Source organism: Manihot esculenta, chromosome 4, assembly GCF_001659605.2.
Source record: "Manihot esculenta cultivar AM560-2 chromosome 4, M.esculenta_v8, whole genome shotgun sequence".
Classification (NCBI taxonomy): domain Eukaryota; kingdom Viridiplantae; phylum Streptophyta; class Magnoliopsida; order Malpighiales; family Euphorbiaceae; genus Manihot; species Manihot esculenta.
This window is the reverse complement of record NC_035164.2, coordinates 22,061,515-22,079,111: the sequence shown is the minus strand read 5'-3', so window position 1 is coordinate 22,079,111 and position 17,597 is coordinate 22,061,515. Positions and strand designations below refer to the sequence as shown.

Genomic DNA, 17,597 nt, shown 5'->3' with positions numbered 1-17,597 from the left:
TCTTATTTTGATCCATGTCTAGTCATTTGATTTGATCGAACTAAGGAATGGAGACATCTGATGATATATAAAATCATTTAAATTAAACAATGAGTTCCACTTGAAGAGTATGCTAAGGCATATTCTCACACCCCTTTTAAAAGTATAAGTGAAGTAAAAGTGAGGGTAAATTTTGGAGAAAGGAACCCAATGTCTCCTTTTTCTTGGACTAATAACTCTTTCTCTCTTCAGCCCCTCTCCACCTCAATTCTCTTCTCTCTTTCTTCTTCCTCTCCTCCTCCCTTCTTATCTACAACTTTCCTTATCAAATAAATTTTCACCATAAAATTTTTAGATCTGATTTAAACGTCAGAGAGTCTTTACTAGGGTGTCTCGATAGACTCCTAACCCTTTGTTATCTATTTTGTAAGTCTCTCTTTTAATATTGCATATTGCAGGACTCGTTTAATGAAGCAACAAGAAAAATCTTCATCAGGATTTGCCATTATAGTTTTCCATTGTTGGTAACTTGAATTTCTTAGGAAACTTCTTAGCCAAAATTTCCTTTGACAGAGAGGGGTATCACCTATTTCAAAAATATTATCATTACTGTCTCAGGTGACTTTTTCTATCACCCTTACTAACTTCTAATTTATGGCCTTTTTTGAGTAAATTAATCTCTTGGCCATCAATAATTATCCTATTGCCCTATTCCAATACTGGGTCTTTATAAATGCTCCATCCCTCTTTGCTCATTCCCTAAGGGATTTCCTACAAGTTATTATTTTCAGCCAATTTGGCTTGTGAGGACTAGATTCATTCATCCAATTGTTCCCTCATCAAATTTGCTAAGTCTCTAATAAGGTCAATGTTACTTTCAAGTTCCATTTGTAGCGGCGTTGTTGACCCGTTAGAAAGTGCAATAACAATTAGCCCAACTGGTGCTTTCGACAGTGGTGCCTTGATATCAATTGCCATCTTAAAGTAAGCTTGGTTTTCGGATGAACAACAATTAGGAAACTTATTTTGCGAGACACAATAAAGCTATTACTTAGTTGTTTCCCATATATGGCGTTGTTGATGCTACTCTAGGTAATTTGGTTAAGTCAATTTCTTCAAAAAGGTCAGATCTGTAAAACATAGTGCCTGAGCTAGTATGAGGAGATAAGAGCCTAGAATGCACTTTTAAAGATTAGGGTTACACTACCTAGTTAATCCAATACTCCTTTCTATTTATAGTCTTAGAGTACTGATTGTGTATGACTTCATTTTCACTTCAAATTCTATAAAAACACCTTTCTTCATAGGAAGTTTCCTACTCTTTATAGAATTTCAATGGTTATAGAGTCTTATTAGAAGTGGATGTTTCAGATCTATTGCAAATTTTGAATGTTGAGTCTAGCTCTCAGCATATTTCGGATTTTTTAGATTATTGACTTAGTGTTTCAAATATTGCTTATTTGAGTATTGAGTCCATATTCAACCTTTTGAGTCATTGTAACTTGTCATGTAATATGATAAGATTGAATAATTATATAATTTTCATTAGAACAATTATCTAATAATTTTCATTATCTCTTGTTAATGCTTGCCAATCTTAGTGTAGATATACAAAAATAATGAGATTTTTACCCTCATGGTCAATTTATAGTATTGCCTTGTGGTGTGATTTGGTATGGAACATAGAGAAAAGGAAAGAGATGGAGTTGTTGCAGACAGAGAAAAAAAACATTAGAAATTTATTTTGGAGGGTATTTTAGCCATTTTCTAATTAATTAAAAATATAGATAGACATATTTAGACGTAATGAAATAAAAATATATAATTATTTATTAATTCAAAAGATAGAGAGATTAATAGATTAATTTTTTGACATGATCTACGGATTAAAAGAAGTAATTGATGGAATAAAAATTGAGGGTTGGGACGAGAGTAGAGGGAACGGCGAAGCATCTCTCTCTTCGCACCAGCCAATAATAAGTGCGCGTGAGCACGCGCTGAGAGCAGCGAGTGCGATTCTTTCCAGTTCCCCTACTAAGTGGCAAAGGGGCAAAAACTCTCTACAAATAGAAAAACCGATTATCACCGTTAATAGCTACATATATTCCCGGTTATTCCGGTCACCCAATCACATTTCTCCGCCGTCAATCGTCTCTATCCGACGGCGTTCTCCTCTCTTTCCGTACGCAGCCTAACCGGTTGATAACGGTAAACAAAAACACACAAAATCCCTCACCCCATCATTTCCCAGAAAATGTAAAAAAGAAGAGAAAAAAAAAAAGAGGAAAATCCAAACAGAAATTAACACATCATCATCATCATCATAATTTCTACAGTTTGGCATTTCTAGAGAGAGAAGCAAAAAGAGAAATAATTTGGTTAGGGAGATAGATTTGTGTTTTCCACTTATTTCTTTGATGCGTTGAAGCTTTGAGATTTTGATTTTCTTCGTCCAGTTTCTATTTCTCTCTCTCTCCTCGATTGGCTCCATTCTAATTGTTCTTTCTTTTTTTTTCCCCTATCTTTTTAAGAGTCACGGAGAGAAAGAGAGTTAAAGAGTATAAAACGCGAAGACCTAATCGACGCTTTCTCTCTCTCCTTTTCAAGATTTTATTTCCCTTGGAAAATTTTGGAGTTCTCTCTTTTTTTTTTTTGGTGTTTTTTTGGATTGTGAATATATAGTATTTCAGCTAGGGTTTCAGTTGGTTGTGAGCTATTATTGTTGAATTGGGGAGTGAATCGTTGAAAATGGTGATTAGGGATGCGAATTGGTTGGAATTCTAGCTCCGATCTTCAAATTAGGGTTAGGATTGTAGGCTTGAAACAATGGATGTGGACTCATCGATGGTGCCGGAGACCGATCAAGATTCAGCGGTGCAAAATGCTTCGTCGCCAACTGCAATGGATAGGGAGCAGCTAAGGGATGAGCCGCAGCCGGCAGGATCTTCTAGTCCTTCATCGGTGCCTCCACCGGTACAGACGCCTGCACAGCCTCAGGGGCAGCAGCAAAGCCCCGTTGTGGGGCCGAGGCATGCGCCTACTTATTCGGTGGTGAATGCCATTATAGAGAAGAAGGAAGATGGACCGGGGCCTAGGTGTGGGCACACCCTGACTGCGGTGGCTGCTGTTGGCGAGGAGGGAACGCCTGGCTACATCGGGCCGAGGTTGATTTTGTTCGGTGGTGCCACGGCTCTTGAGGGCAATTCTGCAGCCTCAGGGGCTCCTTCCTCAGCTGGGAATGCAGGCATTAGTATGTTTTCCATTCCATTTAGTTTGTAAATCTGGTCCTTTCAATTATTTTTTGAGTTGATAGGTTGCTAACTTTGGCCAGAAAGTTGATATGGTGTGAGAAATTTCTGATTTGGTTGTATATTAAATTATCTAGAGCATCGTTTCGGTTCTAGAATTCCTTAAAACTCAGGGATCAATAATTTAGGCAGACAAATTGACATAAGCAAAGACATCATTAATTGGCATGTTATAGCTTTTGTGGTTTTTTGTTGTTTATGTTATTATAAGCTAAGTATTTTATTGCAGTAGAAACTGTAGATCAAGTCGTCTGTGATTATTGAAGTTGAATTCTGTGCATGTTAAACGGGATATTTTGCTTTTGCTATTTTCAATTTTCAGACGATGCTTATTGTCCGTGCATATATGCAACCTTATATTTGTGGTCCAATGGTTTAATTTGATTATGGTCCACAAAGTATTTGACCCTTGCTTTGCCTTTGAATATTGACAAATTTATGTTGTGGGTGACATTAGTTATGCTGTTGTTTTCGAGTTCTAATTACACAAGGGCCAATTAGTATGCTGCTTATGATTCTAAGTTCCTTAATTTACTTGAGGTCTTAGTTGGTCAGTTTTCATATTTTGGTCATCTCATTTGCTCTTACGATACTGATAATGATGAAACTGAATCATGTTATTTTGAATAGTTGTTGCTTAATAGGAGAATTGATGCGAGTTGTGTTCCCAACTGGCATATATGGAAAGTGATTAATATGATGAATTTTGTCTTTGTGGATGCTTGTAATGTTGTGGGTGACGTTAGTTATGCTGTTGTTTTTGAGTTCTAATTACACAAGGGCCAAATAATATGCTGCTTATGATTCTAAGTTCCTTAATTTACTTGAAGTCTTAGTTGGTCAGCTTTCATATTTTGGACATCCCATTTGCTTTTATGATACTGATAATTATGAACCTGAATCATGTTGATATGAATAGTTGTTGTATAATGGGAGAATTGATGCTAGTTGTGTTCCCAACTGGCATATGCGGAAAGTGATTAATATGATGAATTTTGTCTTTATGGATTCTTGTACTGGTTACTACCTCACAACTTCATTACCTTAATACCTTTATGATTTGCTTGAGTTGCAGGACTAGCAGGTGCCACTGCTGATGTTCACTGTTATGATGTGCTAACAAATAAATGGTCTAGGTAAGCCAATAATTTTCGTATTTTATTAGATTCCATCTTGGCTATGGCACCACGTTTTTTTAACCCCTTTCTCTATTATGGTAGTGCTTAATGAACTTATTTTTTTAGGATTACTCCTTTTGGAGAACCACCCACACCAAGGGCTGCTCATGTGGCAACTGCTGTGGGCACCATGGTAGTTATTCAGGTTAGCACTCTGACAATTATCATCTATGTTTATATTGTTCTCTAGATCATGGTTCTATTATTCTCTTCTTTGCTATATTCACCAAGTTATAACTAAAATCTCACATCTTAATACAGGGTGGAATTGGTCCAGCTGGTTTGTCAGCTGAGGATCTTCATGTTCTTGACCTCACACAACAACGGCCGCGATGGCACAGGTTAGAATTTGAACATTGTCTTTGCTCATTCGTTCATATTTATTACAAGATTTGTGGTTGAAGCAATAATTTTCTTGTAGAGTTGTTGTTCAAGGCCCTGGACCAGGCCCACGATATGGACATGTTATGGCTTTGGTTGGCCAAAGGTATCTCATGGCAATTGGAGGTAATGATGGTAAGTCACTTCAACGTCAAAGCATCATAAGCTCATCACCCTTTCAGATGGACTAAAAATTAAAAATGTGATCCATAACTGTGAATTTACATATGAGGACAGGTTAAGGTGTTGTGTATTTATAAAAATATTTAATAATTTTCAGGGAAGCGTCCTTTGTCTGATGTCTGGGCCCTTGACACTGCTGCCAAACCTTATGAGTGGCGTAAATTGGAACCTGAAGGGGAAGGTCCACCGCCATGCATGTAATCCTCACTCTCCCACTCTCCTTGCTCTTTCTGTCTCTTTAATATACTTTATTATTTTGTTATTTATTGTTGTTTTTTTATAGTCTTCCTTTGTGGCATTTAAAGCTATGACTTCAGTTCCAAAAGCCTTATTTAATGCCTATTTGGCATTGTGGTTTGAGCCTTTGAGGGTCAACATTGTTTCTTAGGTAAAAAAAGGCACTATTTTAGATGTTGAAAAGAACAGTTTGGAAAAATCTGTTTTGTTATTTTAGTGTTTTCATGACTAAAACTTATCAAAGTTAATTTTAAATTAGTTAATCCTCTCCAATTAATATATTAAAAAAAAGCTTTTCTCAACAGTAGTTGCTAAAACGATGTCAAACAGACCCTTAGTAATATATTGCATCTTGTTCATGGATCATGGCTGATGTGATCCTCGTAATTTTTTTGTTTTGGTAACTATGGGTTTTACATGCCTGATTGTTATTTCAAGTGGTGGTCTGCTAGCAATAGTTTTGCATATATTTGTATATTTGATAATAATTGATGAATTGCTGTATTTTATATTTCTATCCTTCCGATGTAGAAAATATCCAGTTGCTATCCTCTGCTTATTTGACTTCCAATATTTTTCCTGTTTGGATGAGTAAAAAGAAAGAATTTTATTAAAGAGTGCCAGTAGGATGTCACGTAAAAGATAAAAAAGAGTGGAATATATTATAGCATTTATACACACAATTTGCTGCCTACCAAACTGATCATCAATGTATTTAGCCATCTATCTTGTAGCACTGGGAAATACAGTTTCTCTTTCAAAGGCCATGTATTTTTTTTTTACACAAAATGGAAGAAATAGTTTGGGGTTTCGAGCGCACAAATATTTTCTGTTACTCCCATAGAAGCCCCAAAAGTTCATGACTAAGGAAGGTAATTCCTGAAGATCTCAATTCCAATTGCATCTTAGTAAAGAATGACGCCTTATCGGTTGAAAGTTTTGCCCTGATGGTGCTTCATGGCCATGTTGTGAGTTGTGACCTCTTTTCTGCAAGTCTCATCAGTCAGTCCATACCTAAACAGTTTAAGCCAAACATAAAAAAGAAAAGGAAGATCAGATTAAGCAAAGTTTTCCAAATGGCTTTTAAAGGAAACTTGATCCCAGGTTTTCTCTTTTTGGTGCATGAGCTGAATCGGGTGTCTTGTATAATTCCCATGTGATTAAGTGGTTGATGCTAACGCTACAAGATTTGAGTATTTTGAATTTTTTGATTTATCATCCCTTAGTGGGATGCAGGTTAGGGTAAGCTGCTTTTGATTCTCTTGATATGCATATGGATAAAGTTATTGATATAAACAAAATAAAATAGAGCAAAATTTATTTGTTAAAATCAGCATATTAAAAATTTTTTTTTCTTCATTGAGTTTTCTTTGTGTTTGTCTGTTCATTGTAGGTTTACCACTGATGATGGCAGTTTTTTTTCTATGTTTTCCAATTTCCTTTGGCCATGCACAATATTTGAAAGCTTTTATAAATTATAATATATATTAGTATGAGTCAGGACATCTAGTATTACTTGTTTCGAGTATGGAATTTGTATCACAATTGGTTGGTTGCATTGTAGTTATTTATATCCTGGTCTGAGCCTGTTTCTGATCCTTCATATTTGATTAGGTATGCCACTGCAAGTGCCCGATCAGACGGTCTTCTTCTGCTTTGTGGGGGGAGGGATGCAAATAGTGTGGTGAGTGAAGAATTTCGATTTTCGTAATTGTTTGGTTATGTTGGATATATTGATGGAGAATTAATAAGCTCTTAATGGTTTTTTATTTTTATTTAATATTGTTTGCAAGAGATGGCTAGTGGATTATTATGTGCAAGTTCAAAAGAACATTTTTACTATTATATCTGTGGCAAAAGTAAATAAATTCTTGAGATTATAAAATAAAAAATTCCATACATGAATTCTGAAAATGATAGTGTTAACTTGAAGTAGAATGTTGATTTGTAAATATTTTGCTAATACATAAATATTGAGTCAAAGTACCAAAAACTTTGTATGTTCCTGGAAATTGTAATTGCTTTAAAGTATTTTTCTGTGGTCCTAACTCGAATTATATACTCGGGTCTACACTCACTGGGATTTGTTTTGTTTGGGGGTGGTGGAGCAAGTATTGTGCAGTTCCCAGTTCTTTGCATTTTTTTGGGGCATGTGATTTACTACTTCTCATTTAGTTAATAGTTTAACTTCTTTGGCATTGATATCTAAAGGCATGCCCAAATGTATTCCTTTTTGTTATTATGGGATATATTTGATGGAAAGGTCAAAGAAAATTCTTTTTGTTTTCCTCTCTCCATAGGGCAGGATATATGTGATTGTTTCAGTAGGGATCTGTGTTTTTGTATTGTTTTTATTTTCTCTTTTAATGCCATGTTGGTTTTTATTTATTTATTTATTTTTTTTGTAATTTATGCTGTCATTCCTCAGCTGCCTAATTAAAACTTTTGAATTTTGATTGCATAAAATGTTACAACCTTTCTGCTCTCTGAATTTGTTTCATATTCAGATAGTATTAAAACAATAGGAATTTATAATTTCTATTTGACAGGTGGTAATAACCTTAGCAAGCTTCTTAAGAATTCAAGATTATAGACAATTATTAGGAAAGTATGTGATTAACTGTATGCTTCGGAAGTTGATAATAGATCATCTCTATTTTTCTTTGGTATGATTTTCTTTTGGAATGCTGATTCTCCTTTTAAATCACAATTCTCTAGTTTTTTTTGTTAGCTTTAAATCAAGTTGAGATTCTACATGATTAGTCTAATGTAAAATGATATCAATAGTGTGGAATCTGGATTTTTGAATGCCTCAGCGTTTTAGAGGAATTTGTGTATTTGTGAAAAGTTATGACAACCCCTTAGTTAAATTGTAGGAAGCAGAAAATAAAATTGTTCTGTTATTGTAGGGGAGGAGGGGAGGGTTTTAGTTCTAAATCCTTTTATGCAACCCTTTTCCATGGAAAGCAATTTTGAAAGGTAAAGGTGCACAAAGGAATATTCTCCCTTTCCTTTCGATTGTTGATTTAGGAGAATTTAGCTGGAGATGATTTAATAAAAGAGGGAATTGCTTGGTTTATTGATGTTTTCTTTGCAAGAGGCAATGGGGGTTGGATGAAGCTGTTGTTCCTTCATTGCGAATGACTTAGAATTCTTTGGAATTTATTAGATCAGCATTTGGTTAACCTCTTTTTTGTTTTTCTTGCTTTTTTCCTTTTGTAACTTTTGCAGCCATTAGCCAGTGCTTATGGTCTTGCTAAACATAGGGATGGTCGTTGGGAATGGGCAATTGCTCCTGGTGTCTCTCCATCTCCAAGATATCAACATGCAGCAGTGGGTTTTAGTTTCCTTCAAGTTTATTTTCTTTTAGTCAACTTATCTGACCTCTATCCAGAAAGGTTTGACACTTCCATATGTTGGATTTTAGGTTTTTGTTAATGCGAGACTCCATGTGTCTGGAGGTGCACTTGGCGGTGGACGCATGGTAGAAGATTCATCCAGTGTTGCAGGTACTTGATCATTGTGTTGCCCAAATTTTACTGTCTGTGGAATGCTATTAGGCAGTTATGTTGGTATTAGTTTTATTCTAGTATCATTGTTTTTGTTATGATTTAACCATTGTATTTCTGATAAATAATTCATTTTTCTCTGGTGCACAGTGTTGGATACTGCAGCAGGTGTTTGGTGTGATACAAAATCTGTTGTTACTAGTCCAAGGACTGGCAGATACAGTGCTGATGCTGCTGGTGGGGATGCTGCAGTTGAGTTGACCAGGCGTTGCAGGCATGCAGCTGCTGCAATTGGTGACTTGATATTTATATATGGTGGTCTGCGTGGAGGTAAAAATGAGGCGCTTAGTGATTGCCCTCTAACATGAAGCCAAGTAGCCAACAACCATCTAAATTGTTTTCTGAATAAATCTATTTGTTCTCAAGTGAAAAATGATTTGGATGGCGTGACAAGATGGATACTGACACCTGCTAAAAGATGATTGTCAAGAAGTGTTGGTGTGGGAAGTGGAAGGTTGAATTGGGCCTCAGCTAGAATTTTTTTGAGTAGAATTGATAAGAATGTGGCGTCATTAAACCTTAAATGACTTCATATGACATTAACTGTGGTTTTTAAGTTGTCATTATCTGAATTAATATACGCATCAATGCTTTAAGATATTATATTTTGTAACGCTGCTTGAATTTCTGGAAGAGCCAGGACCATATTAGATAAAGATTGACTCATAGGATGCCAATTATTTTAGCTCATCGTAAGCAAATATGTCTATTTGTTGATGATAGGTGAAGTCATCATAATAGAACAGAATATGTCTGAGAAGCTAAGCAAATATGTCTGTATTTGTTGATGATTTTAGAATAGAATAGTAGGTCAATTTCATAACCTTCACTTGATTCACTTTGTTATTTTTAATGAAGTTACTGGTCATGAAAGAGAGAAGAAATGCATATAGGCATTCAATCCGTAGCAGGTATTTAAAGCATTTTTAAACTAGATCATGGAGGTCACACTATGATTGTGTTATGTTGTCCTAACTATTTCGTTGTTCATGGTATTGTAACATATAACTTTGGTTGTGCAACAGGAGTGTTGCTTGACGATTTGCTTGTTGCTGAAGATCTAGCTGCTGCTGAAACAACAACTGCAGCTTCTCAAGCTGCAGCTGCAGCTGCTGCTTCTAATGTACATTCAGGCAAGATATCTGGAAGGTATGGATTTGTTGATGAAGGATCTAGGCAAGCAATGCATGAAGCAGTACCTGATGGTGCAGTTGTACTGGGCAATCCAGTTGCTCCTCCTATAAATGGTGATATGTACACCGATATAAGCACTGAAAATGCCATGCTCCCTGGACATAGGTATGCCTAGCTAATTTAATTGTGTTACTGTTTATCTTGGATATAATTCAAATGTTTCTGAAATCATTTAAATGCTGAAAGTAAATCACTATATAGGAGAACAAACCGAGGGGTGGAGTATTTGGTTGAAGCATCAGCTGCAGAAGCTGAGGCTATTACTGCCACTTTGGCAGCTGCTAAGGCACGGCAAGTTAATGGAGAAGTTGAACTGCCAGACAGGGATCGTGGTGCAGAGGCTACCCCTAGTGGCAAACAGATATCTACTTTGATTAAGCCTGATTCTGCTGGATCAAATATTGTTGCTCCCGCTGGTGTTCGGCTGCATCACAGAGCTGTGAGTATATACTTCTATTAACATTTTATTATTGTGAATTCAAGCCTTGAGTCAATTCGGACATGAAAAGGATATTTTTCCTGCCTGCTATCTCAGGTTGTTGTAGCTGCAGAGACTGGTGGAGCTTTAGGTGGGATGGTCAGACAGCTTTCAATTGATCAGTTTGAAAATGAAGGCAGGCGGGTCAGCTATGGGACCCCAGAGAATGCAACTGCTGCTAGAAAACTACTAGATCGGCAGATGTCCATCAATAGTGTGCCCAAAAAGGTATAACAGACTTTATTTTGTATATTTATTGTATGTAGGTCATGAAATGTTCTTAGATGCATCTAGCTTATCCTGTCGAATATTAGAATAATGAAAAGGGCCATGCATCTGACCACAAATATTTGGAGAAAATCCTTACGTTTATAGTTTGAAATAAATCCAACATAGGCATCAATTTCATTGGTTAAAAATCAGATTTAACTAATTTGTTAAAATATTGGGCAGTATAACTCTTTTTGCTCATGCAATCTACTATGTCTGCATCTTAGTCACCGACAAGCTCCTTAGTGAGAACTGTCATATCTGCCAATTTGCTTTGAATGTTTTGTTGGGTCAAGCAGTTTGGCATTCTTTTGTGCATGAAACCTTGTTGTACGGCAATTGTTAAAATATGAGGATTTACTTTGGTGAATGCACATTCCAAGCTTTTTCCAGATGTTTATGTATTTGTTGCTGGTCTGTCAATGTGCTCATCATGCTAACTGATCGACTGTTTTTGTGGTGAGTTCTGTTGTCAACCACTTCTAAGCATCCACATAATCTTGTTGGTTCAGTGTTCAGTCAATTGAATATTTGTAGTTAAGTTCTGTTTTTTAGACTTGTTTGCCTTGTTCTCAGATTCTACTTCAGCTTAATTCTGGTGTTTTTGTTTTGGATTCCTTGAGTTGTAAGAGGTGAATTTTGTTAGGTGGTGTATATCTTGTGTTTATGCAGGTTGTGCCCTCTTTTTGGGGTTATAGGTTAATCACCCATCAACAATTAATTTCTAGTTAAAGTTCCCATTTCATATTTTGTAATGGGTTATCTTTCTACCATTCCAGGTTATAGCACATCTTTTGAAGCCTCGTGGATGGAAACCTCCAGTTCGTCGTCAATTTTTCTTGGAGTGCGGTGAAATTTCAGATCTTTGTGACAATGCTGAAAAGATATTGTCAAGTGAGCCAAGTGTTCTACAGCTTAGAGCTCCCATCAAGATATTTGGTGATTTGCACGGGCAGTTTGGTGATCTGATGCGCCTATTTGATGAGTATGGTGCACCATCAACAGCTGGTGATATAGCGTAAGCATTTTCGTTACTAGTTCTTTCATATTATGCATTCTGTTCCATCTTGCTTTAGCATTTTTTTAACTAATTTCTAATTCTGTTTAAGGTGTGTTTGGTACGGGGAAAAAATACTAGAGTTAACATACATTTGAGGAGTAAAGTATTGGGAAATTTATGAGAAGATAATTATGTTTGATATGAAATTAAAGGAATGTGGTGCAAGATTAACCAATAGTAAGGATAATAATAATAATCATACTAATTAGTTTTAATTATACTTTCAAAATAAATCCACCTCTTTTACCCTTGAGGAGAGGGGTAACATATAACCTCCTTTTGGCATGGTTTGGCATTAGCATATGAGGAGGGAGCTGGAGGATGTGGTTTTATGTTTAAAGTGAGGCAATCATCACCTCCTATTGAAATCTCATTTTGGTATATGCTAATCCATTGTAAGTTTTCAGACTTGGGTCATGTATATCAAATATTATGGAGTATAGAAACACATATTATCCTTTTTTTTCTGTTATCTGGAGAAATAAAGGAGGTCTATTTGTAATAATGGAAATTGGAAAAGCTATTGCATTGGTCTTTACAGCTTTTTTCTCCTTTGATGTGCATTTTCTTCTCACTGATGTCTTTTGTTTAATCATTTTGTTTTTAAACACATTGTATAGATTATGAATTAACATATGTGCATGGGGATTCAAATTCTTGTTCCCAGTATTTTAAATGAAGCTAATTTTGTTACCCAACTATCAGATATATCGATTATCTCTTCTTAGGAGATTATGTTGATCGGGGTCAGCACAGCCTGGAAACCATTACTCTTCTGCTTGCTTTGAAGGTATTTGTGAGCTTCTTTTCTCTCTCTCCCTCTCCTAATTTTTTTTGGGTAGTTGGATGAGCTAATAGTTCTGCATGGTTATTTCATCGTTCTAGGTGGAGTATCCCCATAATGTTCATTTGATTCGTGGGAATCACGAAGCTGCAGATATCAATGCCCTTTTTGGCTTCCGGATTGAATGCATTGAGCGTTTGGTATTGTATTATATTAATAGTTTCTTCAATCTTTCTCATTGACTGGTCTAGTTGCTAACTAAATGATCACTTAATAGGGGGAGAGAGATGGAATTTGGATTTGGCATCGGATAAATCGTTTGTTCAATTGGCTTCCCTTGGCAGCACTGATTGAAAAGAAAATAATTTGTATGCATGGCGGTATTGGTCGTTCAATAAATCATGTGGAACAGATTGAGAATCTTCAGCGTCCAATTAGTATGGAAGCAGGCTCAATTGTTCTTATGGATTTGTTATGGTGAGTGCATGTCCATGCTATTTTCATTCATTTATTTGTTCTAAATGACCATAGCTTTTTTTAATTTTCTTGTTCTCCCTTAGGTCGGATCCAACAGAAAATGACAGTGTGGAAGGACTGCGGCCGAATGCTAGAGGTCCAGGGCTGGTGACTTTTGGGGTGAGTGCTCTATTGCTTAATTTTTATTTATGAATCTGGTGTAATTTATTTGTTAACTTTTCTCCCTAGTTAAAGAACTGATTAAGTAGTTAGAAGAACCTTTTTGTTGAAAAAAAGGTGGCTAGCAATTTCAAATGTTTAGGTTGGCGGATATCTTCAGATTCGCATTTCAATTAAATGTAGTTCTGGTCAAATTGGTTTGAATATGCTTTAATCAATTGCATTATTTTGTGAATTATTGCTAATGAATTCATGTTATTGATATAACTATACTTAACATGTTCAAATTCTTTGAAAGATCTTCAGATTACTACTAAATTGTATATGCAGTTAACCTGATTGCTTGATAACAAGTGATGACAGAATTTCTTGCATAATGGATTTTTGAATTTTAGTTAATGCCCCTTTGAGAACCTTTTTCTGAGTTTGATTTGGCTAGGGGTGTAAATGAACCAAGCTGAGCTGAGCTAAGCTGAGCTTTATAGAGCTCAAATTTAGTTCATCAAAACTTTTGAGCTCAAGTTCACATTTCGAACTTGAGCCGAATATTAATAAAGCTCTAGCTTGGATCATTTAGCAAACAAGCTGAGTCTCGGTATAGTTCATGAACTATTCAATTATTTATAACTCTAATAAATTTTAGTTTGAAATTGATAAGTTAAACCTAAAGAATTTTAGTTAAATAGAATATATATGAGCCAACTCGCAAACCTTTAAACAAACAACCTCTCGAATCTTAACGGGTTGAATATCTCCAAATTCTAAGGTTGTAATTGAACTGAGTAGAGTTGAACTACAGAAAGCTTAGACTCGTCTCATGAAAATTTATGTAGGCTCAAGCTTGAACTTGATTCGAGCTCTAATATTAGAGCTTGAAATTGATTCTTGTATGAAATTGAACTTAACTTTCTCAACGAGCCTTGATTCTCGTATGAAATTGAACTTAACTTTCTTAACGAGCCTGTTCGTGAACCTACTTAACGAGCAAGCTTGTGAGCTTGTTTATGAATTTGGAAATGAGTTGAGCTTTTGAATGAGATAAATCAAGCAATGAATTCTGAAGGTCTTGCTAGATTAAGAATGATGACGATGATGGTTTCTTTAAATTCCTCCATGGGTGTCCTTAGAGGGTAATGGATATGTCTGTCTTGCTAGAGATAGAGATGTGTCCATCTGAAGGGTTCCTTAGATGGCTAATGCAAATTGAATTAACAACATTCTTAAAGTCTATTTATGCAAGTCGTTGTCTGTTTCCTTCACCTGAAAATTGAGTCCCAAACCTCTAAAACGGAGATTTTTCCCCCAGCAAAGTTTGCCTTTGGGGCATGAACCTTTTTAAGTTTATAATTTACTCAAATAATTGATAGATATAGTGGAGTTCAGGGTAAAAACAGGGAGAATTGTCTTATTGCTATTCAGTTGAATTAGTTAAATAAGTAACATGGTTAATGCATTGATTCAAAGTTAACTGTCCTAAAGATGCTGAATTTCACATTTCAATTTAAACAGCATGCTTAGATATGTAAAAAGAAAACAATAAATACTTGGTCATAATTTTAGACCATTGACATCCTAAAAAGATAGGTTGGCATATTAAAGTCACAGGAGTTGCATTTACTGGAGTTGTTGCAACATGTTTTGAGATCTGTGGTTAATATTGAATATATCCTTCGCTAGTTGTTATAGAGACTGGACGACTGCAATATCATGTCCTTGTAAGTATGTGCTGCTGCATTTTCATGAGGCTTACTTAGTGCCTAATGAAACGGCTTTCCCACACCCATAATTATGTGTATTATGTATTTCCATGATTCATGTATGCTTGATTAATGTATCTGCTCTTGCTGAAAGATGCTTTTGGGTGTTCTTCATTGGCAAGTTGGGGTGTAGAGTTACTGTTCTTCAGTTGAGTTTTTTCTTTTTTGGAAAATAATTATTTAGTCTCCATGGTATGGTATATGAAAACTCATTAGATGGTCCCTCGGTTTTGAAAAATGCATTAAAATGTTCTTGACGTTTTAAATAGTCTACTAGTTAGTCTCTCCATTAATTTTAATGTTAAAGTATTTTACTATTTAGTCATTATAATTTAGAAATACTTTTTAGTTGGTCCTTCGTATTTTTAAAAAGTTTACTAATTAGTCTTTCCGTATCAGAGGTATTTTAAACTTTTTTGCAATACTTAACTGCTAAAACTATCGGAGAAATTAACTGATAGACTTTTTAAAACGTTAGGGACATTTTGATGCATTTTTTAAAATTGAGAGACCAAGCAATGAGTTTCTCCTTTATATACCATAGAGACTAAATAGTAATTTCCTTTTTTTTAGCTTATTTTATATTTTTTAAATTTACATGTCTCTGTCTGTTGATTGTTTCACTGGTCCATTTTTAGCATGGAACTGAGCAAGGTTTGCTATCTGTTTTTTATGCTGTTCATTATTGTAGCCGGATCGAGTAATGGAATTCTGCAACAACAATGATCTGCAGTTGATTGTACGTGCCCATGAATGTGTGATGGATGGCTTTGAGCGTTTTGCCCAGGGACATCTAATCACACTTTTCTCAGCTACCAATTACTGTGGTATATTTTTGGCATTGATCATCTATTTTGTTTGGAGCTCAACTTGTTTTAGAATTTTAGTTTTGGGACTTCCTTTTTCCACAGGTACTGCCAACAACGCTGGGGCAATTTTAGTTTTGGGAAGAGACCTTGTGGTGGTCCCAAAACTAATTCATCCCTTACCACCAGCCATCTCATCACCGGAAGCTTCACCTGAACGCCACATTGAAGATACATGGATGCAGGTGAAGTTGCACTCTAAAGTGTCAATTCTTTGACCCCTTTTTCCGAAAACTACAATTTGTTTCTAATTGCTATCGGTGTTGTATGAGAGCAGGAGTTGAATGCTAACAGGCCTCCTACCCCAACCAGAGGTCGTCCTCCAGTGACAAATGACAGGGGATCTCTTGCTTGGATATAGTAGATGCTTATGATTATTTCCCTAATACTCATTCCGGGCGCATGCTAGCACCTTGAGTTATGGTGTCTGTATAGATGACGATGCCATATCCAGGGATTCTGAAACTTGTGATCGTTTTATTTTTTGTTTCCTGATAAAAGTTTGAGGGCTTTCCTAATTTTTTTTTTCCGACTTCAAAGTGCGGTCAGTAGGCGAGATGACAAATATACAAGTGTGAGAAGCAGGTTGCAGGCGGCTGTTAGTTTAATGTGCTCAAAGATGCAGTTCAGGAGCACCCGCCTTTGTAAATTGAGCCACGAGCGGGTACAAGTCAAAACTTTGTTTGGGTTGTTAGTGCTGGGTATTTTCCATGTTAGTTTAATATTTTTTTTCCCATTCCTCGTTTAGGCCTAATTTTTTTCTTTTTTTAAAAAAAGGGGGCATGAGATCCTTATATGGTGTGGTGAGATATAAATATTTAAATCCTTCTTGGGGGCGTCCATGTATCATAGAGGTATCATCCTGGTGTAGTTTTCAGTTGTGTTTTTTCTGTACAATCACAATGTAATTTGTGTGAAGATAGAAACTTTTTGAGCGACGTAAAAATTTGGGAAATTTTGGTCAGTAATTGGGTTTCAGCTGCGAATTCCAAAACAAGCGTGAGAATATTTGGGCCTCAATCTGAGAATTATTAGTTTTGTATTCTTTCTCTGCAACGCTTCTCTCTTTTTCTCCCACTTATTAAAGATAGGACATTATTCAAATGAAGCATGTGTTCTATGTTCCTATTGTCTTGTTTCCTGTAATGAGCAAAATAAGAAGAAAAATGAAAATTGAAATATTATATTAAGGGTTTTAATAATACTTGGATATTTTTATATTTATAGTGTTATTTAAAATTTTTACCGGTTACCCTATCAGATTTTTTTTCAAGACCCCTATAAGGTTATTGTATTAGATTTATATATATGTATATATATACATAAATAATTTGCATCGGCCTTGAAATTTAACTACATATAAAGGGCGAAAATCAGACGTCCCTCCTTATTCAGCTAAACCGCCTTTACTCAAATATTTTCTCATGGTCCTTGAAGCAAGACAAGCGAAACGGTACTAGATTTGTTCTGAGACTCCAATATCTGGACGAAAGAGGGAATGATATCTGACGAAGGTGACGCTTCTGTACTAGGAGTGAGTTCAGAAAACTATCCGACTCTTATACTTACTTGGTTCAAAAGATTAAGGGAAATTATATTGATATTAGTGGTATATAAGGTAGGGTCGGTCGGTTATGATTTTGATATGATTTTAATTAAAAATTAGAATTGAAACTGATTTTTAAGAATTAAAGTTGAAACTAAATTTTAGTTCTGG

General features: G+C 35.6%; 1 protein-coding gene across 2 annotated transcripts; it reads left to right on the top strand.

The window, feature by feature from the left end:
- The first annotated feature begins 2,096 nt into the window (after positions 1-2,096).
- Positions 2,097-16,936, top strand: LOC110613048 (serine/threonine-protein phosphatase BSL3). Of its 2 annotated transcripts, none has more exons than XM_043955779.1 (21): positions 2,097-3,229; positions 4,363-4,423; positions 4,532-4,610; positions 4,727-4,806; positions 4,887-4,981; positions 5,127-5,226; positions 6,881-6,950; positions 8,498-8,599; positions 8,694-8,775; positions 8,926-9,105; positions 9,861-10,134; positions 10,216-10,468; positions 10,565-10,735; positions 11,557-11,795; positions 12,543-12,627; positions 12,723-12,821; positions 12,899-13,098; positions 13,182-13,257; positions 15,706-15,841; positions 15,926-16,065; positions 16,158-16,936. In XM_043955779.1, the coding sequence occupies exons 1-21, from the start codon at positions 2,806-2,808 to the stop codon at positions 16,239-16,241; spliced, it is 3,030 nt and encodes a 1,009-aa protein (XP_043811714.1). In that variant the 5' UTR covers positions 2,097-2,805; the 3' UTR covers positions 16,242-16,936. The 2 variants fall into 2 exon arrangements, with proteins under 2 accessions (XP_043811714.1, XP_021609659.1); XM_021753967.2 differs by having other exon boundaries at positions 2,100-3,229; positions 10,231-10,468.
- Positions 16,937-17,597: the final 661 nt, after the last annotated feature.